General features: G+C 38.0%; 1 protein-coding gene across 2 annotated transcripts in view; it reads left to right on the top strand.

Annotated features, from left to right (window-relative positions):
* Positions 1-4,535: 4,535 nt before the first annotated feature.
* The window catches only part of dnajc17 (DnaJ (Hsp40) homolog, subfamily C, member 17), a 43,960-nt gene continuing 39,472 nt past the window's right edge, over positions 4,536-9,023 (top strand). For both annotated transcript variants that reach the window (XM_042500967.2, XM_042500966.2), the window contains exon 1: positions 4,536-4,760. In XM_042500967.2, coding sequence (XP_042356901.1) covers positions 4,680-4,760 — 81 coding nt within the window. In that variant the 5' untranslated portion in view covers positions 4,536-4,679. The remainder of the gene's footprint in view (positions 4,761-9,023) is intronic.

Raw genomic sequence — 9,023 nt, 5'->3', positions numbered from 1 at the left:
TAACATATAGCTAAATTAGCCCAACAAAACCTTAATTAAAAGTTATCTGGAATGGTGCCACACATTAGCCTCCAACAGCTAACATTAGTATGGCTAACTAAGCAGTAAACCACAATAAAACTCATTTAACGCCTCAAATTACACAAAAAATACACACACAAAAAAGTATTATTGATGGAATACCTACAGAAAATGCCCCAATGCAGTATTTGGATCCTAGATTTACGCATAATGTGTCTCTGTTCACATCGGCTTTCTTCTCATTTTGCCAACAAAATAGCAACAATGTCAGTTAAACTGCAGCTGCCATGGAACTAAGGGGTTACCAATGACAACAGATCATTAAACTGAAAATAATCGAGGAACAACTTAATTTTGTTTTTTGAAAAATCTTGATATTTATAATAATAATAATAAATAAATAAATAAATAAAAATAATAGTAATGATTATTTAATATTGATAATAATAAAAAATAAATCTATTTATTGTTTCATTTATTTATTTTGTTAGATTTTGCATATTCACACTCAAAGGTCTTTCTATGGTCAGTAGTTTATTTTGAAGTCACATCAGTTGCCTGATTTCCTGTCTTATCCTCCTGCTGTTCTCTAACTTGAAGCTGTTTGTGATGCTGAATGCAGCCAGTTGTTGTGGGCCCTCCTCCCACACTTCCCATCCTATCATCTGGATCTGACCTCAGGCAGACAGTCCCTGCTGGAGGAAAATTATCTTGGATTCCCTGATTCTTCTAGTCAGTCGTTCTGCGACTCCCGACTGTACAAGATGCCTGTCGCAGTAACAGAGTCTACAGTCTATTATACTCTTGAGTTAATTTGGTTTCTTCTGATAATGCAGACACTATGTCCAACCTTGAGGGTGTCTGACTATCCCGAGGAGCCTTGTGGGACAATGGAACATGCTCCAGCATTTCTAGTCATAACATCAGACTTTCAGATCTGTAGCCTATTATGTAAACCTATAAGCCTATTACCTAAATCCCAAATTATCCTTTGAATGATTTAAATCAGGATCCAGAATCCAGGTATAATCTGGAGAAACCCAGACATAGGCCTAATCTTTCCACTATGATTTGTTTACAGGCTTCAAGGGTTTGGATCACAAAATCTTCCACAATTTTGATACACTACTTTAAAAAAAAGAAAAAAAGAAATACAGGATAAGACAGCATAAGTCAACCTGTGGCATATACAGTACCAACAAAGCATGGAGAAAATAATTCAGCCATTCCTTATTTATCTTTGATTTAAGAATCCAAGTATGCCTTAATGGAAAATGACTAAGGAACAAAAGCAACACAAAGTTCATGAACTTAAAAAACTGTCCTGCGTGTGTTTGCATTTCAGGGATCAAGGATAATGTGATTATTGTGACTTTTAATTATTTGGCTTTTTGTATTTCTCTTAGCACTGTTTGTATAGTTCTGCAAAATATAAAGACATCATAAACTTTTTATTAAGTATCTGCATAACACAACTATTATTGTCAGCATGACAACACTGAGTTTTGTTTGGCTGCAGATTTTTTCGTTGAGAAATTGTTTATCATCCCCCCTGTGACTCGAGGCCATTTAGCTTGCTAGAGTTTCACTGCCTCAGAGAACAGAAACTTTACTATAATTGTAATGTCGCGCTGCTTTAGGTCCCCTGAGCCAAAGTGTCATAAATGTAAGAGGTTTTGTTAATCTATAGGAAAATGGGGCTTCTATCGGGAGACCACATTAGAAGCATCGAGTTACAAAGTCAAAGATTATGCAGGGTGGCTGCATGCCCAGCCTGTCACTTTGAAAACAATGGCTACACATAAGACTGCTTTGTTTAAACAGAGCAACAAAAGCTATTGAGCAAATATCATGCACTCATTACAGTCCACAGCTCTGTTGCTAAACTTGTTGAACGGGATCGTGAAACCTAGTTGGAATCAATCTCTCAATAGTTAAAAGTCAACATCATTTACACTTTTGGTTATGTTTACATGTATACACAGGTGATTTTCAACCATTAACCTACAAGTCCTGCTGTGAAACCTTTTACCATATGGACCTCTTACACAAGGGTGTGGCAGGAATTATAGGGTTTAGTTCTACTGTATTTGTGAGGTCAAATGACCACAAGGGACAGAACATACTAACCAGTTTGTGAAGAGTTTACCTTGTAATATGTAGCAAGGGTATATATTTTGGTTCAACATTCGAAGGTACAGGTATGAAATGGAGGTTGTGGGGGTCCTCCGACAGAAATCTTTTAGTGTCAAACACTAAATTTCCTTTAATGTTTAAGCAGCAATATGAATATTTTCTGCATCAATTTCTAAATGCACAATTCTAATTCAAAGGGATGTTCCCCCCTGAAATCTACACGTGTGGCATTTAGATTTTTCATACAGTAACCTTTAATTTACCTACTGTATTTTACATGTATTTATTTATTTATTTTTTTGAGCATCGAATATCACCAGCATCTTCACTTTATGGTGTAAATTCACAATTTGTAATATTCAGGGGTAAATGTCCTCTGTGTTTCCCCTCCGTCTTTAATTTGCCTATGACATTTTACAAGAGAAATGCTCTGTGACGTGTCAGGACATGTTCTTGACATGGATCCCACTGTCTACGGGAAATGCTGCAACAGAGGCTTATCACGTAACTGCAGACATATCCATATCCTGTAAACAAAAACAGCAGATCATCTCTCTTTTGGAAATTTTATTAGTGTTAATAAACAAAAATGAATTCAATACAAATGGTATAAATTTTGTCCCAAGGACCCTTTTGTGAGATACCAGATGCTGATTTGCATTTTGGGTGAGACTGGGCAGCTGTTTGTTCACCAGTGCAGTGTAGTAGCATAGTAACAGTGGTGAAAGATGCTCTTGGCAGAAAAGCAGATTCTTTAATATTTTGTGAATGTTCCTGTCTTCAAGTCAAAGAATGATTTTTTTTTAAATTATAATTCAACTAGCACTGCTCATCTTACTGGCTATCCCCAAGTGCCCATTAAAGACCCCTCAAGAGTCTATGGATCCAAATTTGGACTGGCACAGTCACAAGAATAAATGTTGGTATTGTATGTTCCTGCAAATGACTGATATGTAACATTTGTATGTTTCATATGTAACAGATGTGTTGAAACTTTATGTTTTTTTTTATGTTGAATTGTACACCACACTGACCTCAACCTGTATATAACCCAGAGTAGCCATTATAATTCAACAACAACACAAATGAAATGATCTTTAACAGTAGCTCTGAGTTTTCAGTTTACTTTTGCAGTTTATACAAGATGTTGTCAGCTTTAATTAGTAAGTACATCTGGAGGCTTAAGCAGATTTCACCATGCCTGAAATGTAAACAAAGGTGGAGCCTGGCTGCCAAAAATAACAAAGGTGTAAGCTGTATTAATATTTATTGAACAACGTGTCTGATCCATTGACAGGAAAGAACTTCAGATATTTTTATGGATACAATGTTTCTGTAACATAAGTTGTCCACCAGAGAGAGCTCTGTTGAATACAACAAACTAATACACCCACAGACAGGGATGCACTTGAGTTGGCAGTGTGCATTGCAACTGAGCAGATCAGTTCATCAGCCTATTCAAATATTAAATGTCACAACTTTTTTATATAAAGATTTGACAGAGCATGGGTTCATGTGAAAAAATTAAAAATAAATCAAGGCCGATTCATCATTTTGGCCTGCTGTTCTTTTTAACTCCCAATTGTAAATATCTGATACAGCCTAAAAATCCAAAGCGTGATGATGCTGTAAAAAGTTTGACATATCACAGTTAACCCTTTAAAACCTGGAGCAACATCACTTTCCTTGTGCTTTTACATACCTTTCACAAGTATGCAAACCTCGAGCAAATTGATGCAATTTCTTTCAAGTACATGGGAATAGGGGAATGAGCAACTTGGTAACACAAGTTTCACAAGTTGCAAGAAGTAGGAATATTTAGGAAATTATTCTAAAAAGGCTATGGGGGGAAAAGCTAGGGAAAACTATATTCAAATAATTTTCATAATTCATAAATCATTTAAAAATGTTACAAAATTATTCTAATTTTAAAATACTTCTTCAAATTTGTGTTTTTTTTTAACTCTCTTTTATTGCTATGAAATCAATTTGCTCAGGTTTTATAAAGTAAATGAACAGACAAATACTTGATTAAAAACAAAATGCAGATCTACAAATGGATCCATTCATCTCTTGCCACCAATATAGCTCAAACGTAAATAGCTGAAAATGCTTTTTGATTCAGTGACTGATGAATTATGTGTAAAACAATTTCACACCTGAGATGAAATTGCCTGCAGTGAAACATGACATGCCTGATTTCTCTGATCTCCCTTGTTAGCATCTCACAGACACTACAAATCGACTTAAAAAAGGGTTAAGATATATTAAACCTATTTTCGATGTAAATACTATGGTAAAAACGCTCATTCTTTATGATAACAACTGCGACAGTTGAGCCGAGCGGCAACAAAAACTTCATTTCCCAGGTTGCAGTGCACATCCTAGTTGAAAGGTCGATTACGTCAAACGCATGCTGCCTGGAACAGGACGACAACAAACCGCTTAAATAGCCAAACGCTGACATTGCATTTACATTTGTCACTTTTCTGTGTTGTTAGTGTAGCTCCCTGTTGGCAGAAATGTCCGGAAAGGCCAAGGACATCCTACAGATGGATCTGTATGGTTTACTCGGTATTGAAAGCACCGCTACGCCAAAAGAGGTGTGTAAATAAGCTAGCCGTTAAGCTAGTTAGCTAGACAAATAGCCGTTACTTTTCAAGCGCACTACTGGCTGACAGTATGTTGTTTTGACAGACAGTTTATCCGAGTGTTAAATAATGTTTAATGTGAAAAAAGCAGTTGTGTTTGCACAAGGAGAGGCTGATTTTGTGTGGCAATTATGCTTTCAAACAAGAGACTATGTTAGCTTGGTATCATTCATCTTGTTTAAACTTGTGTTTTTGCAATGTGTATGCGTGCATAATATCATAACACAAGAAGTCTTTGTTGTCTATCAAGAGAAGCACCATGTAAGTAAACCAAAGGACTGATATTGTAGGTCCAGTGAGAGCCTCAGGTAGCAAGAAACACCGGGCTAATGACTGATTCGCAATGGTGTGATTTACTGACAAGGCCACTGGGTGGCAACGTTGCATTAGTTTAGTCTGTGGTATCTCATGCCTTTGAATGAGAGTGGATGTAAATTTTAGGGCTGAAACAAATTTTAATTATCAGTTATTCTGCCAGGTATTTTCCCAAATAACTGATTAATCGTTTGGTTCATGCAATACTTAATTAGGTGAACAATCTTAGTCACAGTTTTGCACAGCTCAGTGAGATGTCATTAACCTGTATGATTCATATGACAAAAAATCCAAACCCCAAAGATATTCAACTTACAATAAAACAGTGAAAAGAGGGAAACAATCACAGTGGATGATTTAGTAATACTTCATGCATAGCATTTTATTTAAAATATCACTTTAAACAATTAATTGTTTATCACCATGGTTGCCAATTTTCTATATACAGATTAATATACTAATTGTGTCACCTTTTATACATTCAAAAAAGAATCATTATTAAATAACTTTATGGTTTTGAGTCTACTAAGTCTACAAATTCTTCATCTAAAACTAAACCAAAGCATCAGATCACGTTTGGGCTAAGCTTGGAGTGGTAATGTGATTACACCTAATAAGGCCTGCACAATGCTGTATGACTATGGACAGCGTGTTTACAAAAGAATGCATCTGTTTGCTTACCTCAGCATACTACAAACAGAATTTTTCCTGAATTACGCTTTGTGCCTGCATGGATTTTGAATCAACTCCTCTACATGTCATTTCCCAGCCCAGAGCGGTTCACCGTGATGTCCTGAACCCTGCCTTTTCCCTACGACCATCTCTTTACTCACAGTTTCCAGCATCTAGAATCCACAAGCCCAAGGGAACTTAAAATTATAGCCAAAACGAGGGAAGTTAATTTCTTAATTGGATTTCAAAGTCCTGGCCTCCCGAGAGGATTATCCTAGAGGAAGTAAGCGGTTGTGGCTTGGGAAGAATTGAGAATCCAAAATGCAGAAGGCTGGTTTTGTGAGGTCTGCTGATGTTCAAGAGTGATAGTGAGGGTGGTGTGTGTGTGTGTGTGTGTGTAAGGAATTGAGTCTGGGGGGGCTCAATAATCAATCAAGTGTGTGAAGACCGATGTCATCAGAAGGACTACTTACCCACTGCTCCACCACCATCATCATGCATGTTATTTATCACAGAGGGAGGCGAAGAAGCTCATCCCAGAGCCTGTTTGTGTGGGCTTAGCCACAGCTTGTAAAACATTGCCTTGCCTTGGGAATTTGCCTTCTGCATCTCCTCCTGGTTCTATTTAGCATCTCTTTCTGTTATCACTGCTATTGACCCTCTTCTGGGCTGGGCTGGGCTGGGCTGGCTGGTAAATGCCGTGGAAACTGGCATGTGAGAGTCTATGATTTAATGACGATGGATGACTGGGGTTTGCTTTATCCTTGTAGTGCTGAGGGAGGCTGTTGCTGAAGGCAAACCATCATTTAAAGAGTTCATGCATATCAGCAGGGCTTGGATAATAATTGCCTTGGTGTGTGTGTTTTACCTACCACAGATTGCTTGGTGAGACAATGTCAACAGCAAAGACCACACAAAATATCTTGTGGTTTATTCAGTTACTCAAATTGTAGTGTACCTGGTGTGTTGCAGTATATGCAGTTACTACATGCCTGGATAATTTACTTCCATACAAAGCATCCGGACAGGACAGGTGATTGCATTACATTGTAGTAGTGTGTTGTAGAGCCATTGCTCTCAGTTTCTTCTTTGAGCATCTAATTGGTCTGGGCAGTAAGATTAACCCTTTGAAACCTGGAGCGACATCACTTTTCTTGTACTGCATTCAGATGCCTTTCACAAGTATTTAAACCTTCAAACCCCCAGGTAAATTAGTTCAATTTCTTTAGAAAAATAAGGCAATGAACAACTTGGCAACTAATTTTGTGCTACATTTTGGGTAATTCCGTCTTTGCTGATTGCCTTCTTCACGTTTTTTAAAGAAATCAAGCCAATTAGCTCAGATTTCAAAGAGTTAAAGGTATACTATGCAGAATTGTCCTGTGCTGAAAAACCGCGTATATGGCAAGGCAAAACACATAGCTTTCACTTTCGCTGGTGATACTGTAACAAACAGTAGCAATGCACCAATTTTGAAATTCTGGGTGATACCAATGTTTAAAATAACAATCTGGCCGATAGCCAGTGTTTTGTGTTGTTGGTGTTGTTGTTTATTTTGTTTTTATTGTTATTTATTCCCCCCTTAGTGCCAGGAAAACAAAGAAATCTTTATCTAAAAAAGGTTACTTGTGGTCACCAGCTTCTAAAAGCTAACGTGAACTAAGTTTCAACACGGATTTGATGTTCACCGTGTAGCATTATCAGGGAAACATTAGGGTACATCCCCAGGTGCATTGACAGAGACCTTACTAACGAAACAAAAAAAACCCTAATAGTGTCCTTTGGTCCCAACGGCGACAGAATACCATTAGTCTCAAGCCCTGCTTTTTAGCCATCACAAAATTGATGTGACACAGTGGAAAACATTGGCCATTGCCATTGTGAATGTCATCTTCTATGGCGACAGGCTGATGACACTCTACAAGGCAGATATTGACTGATATCAATGTGCGGCCAATAAATCGGTGCATCCCTAACAAACAGTAGCTGACATTTCGTGAATAGTGTACTGTTAAGATTATTATTTAATTCTACGATGCACGGGGGCACATCATCAGTGATGTGCAGAACTTTCATCAGATAGCATGCCTCAGGCAGATGATTTATATTCAATGCACTGATCTGAGTTCAACAGTTATACAATTATTATTGACTGATCGATTGATTAGCAAATCTCTTGACATGTTATGCAAACAAAACACATTTAAAAAACAAAAGTACACTGAGCTTGGAATCATTAATTTGGTCAACAAAATTTTGTAAACTGATCACATCTTGATACCATTCCATGAAAAGTTAATATTGTTCAGTACTGAATTAATGCTGAGTTTGTTTGGATGTTTGGCGGGGTTCACAAACACACGGGCACATGGAAAGTTCATCACAATATCTCACTGTTTCTCTTCATTACATCCAGTTTTTCTCCTTTCTTTTCAGTCTCTTTTTCTCTGTGTGGTCATGTCCTCTTTGCCCATGTCCTTACCCCTCTTCTTCCTCTCCCCCGTTGCGCCTCTTATTATTTTCCTCCAGCTGATAATGTCCCGTAAATAGCAGAGCGTTGTAATTACGGAGGATGGGCCCATGGCAGATCAGGCAGCTAATCAGCCACACAGGCTTGGGGCCCTACAAGGGCTGTGCCGAAGCTGCACTAGGACCAGTTTGTCAACTATAATTGGCACCAAAGACTGGTCTAATGAGGACAAGATGTGGACATGCAGTTAAGACTGTGGCAGACAGGGATCATGGAGGCACAGAGAGGCTGTTTTTAGCCAGACCCTAACCATTAGGCTACTGTTGGCCTGCTGCTGCATGATCAGAGTCTTTCCTTGATTTCTTGGTTCCTCCTCCACAAATTCAAGTGTGTGAAAAAAAATAAAATTTCTGCAATTCAGCTTGTCCAGCATATGAGACAAGAAAAACAGGCATGTAACCATATAGAGTCATTTGAATTGCAGGAGATGGAAGACGCAGCAGCATTAAATACTAACATTTAGCTCATCAGTAAGCACAACGGACAGCAGTTGGTTTCAGACCAGGAGTCCTTCTGGTTTTCTCTTCAAGTGGTCTCATATTGATATAGGAGCCAATCCTGAAAGGTCATGGTGGTCTGCACAAAGATAATTGCGACAGTAATTGACAGGATTAGTCTCGGGTTAGTCCGGATTACGAAGATGCCACTCTCGATCTGAGAGCTCTTATCCACACATGTGCTAACCTCTTCAAAAGCTG

This window comes from Plectropomus leopardus, chromosome 14, assembly GCF_026936395.1.
Source record: "Plectropomus leopardus strain MGB_pleo_1.0 chromosome 14, ASM2693639v1, whole genome shotgun sequence".
Taxonomy (NCBI): Eukaryota; Metazoa; Chordata; class Actinopteri; order Perciformes; family Serranidae; genus Plectropomus; species Plectropomus leopardus.
This window is presented reverse-complemented; position numbering and strand designations above follow the sequence as displayed.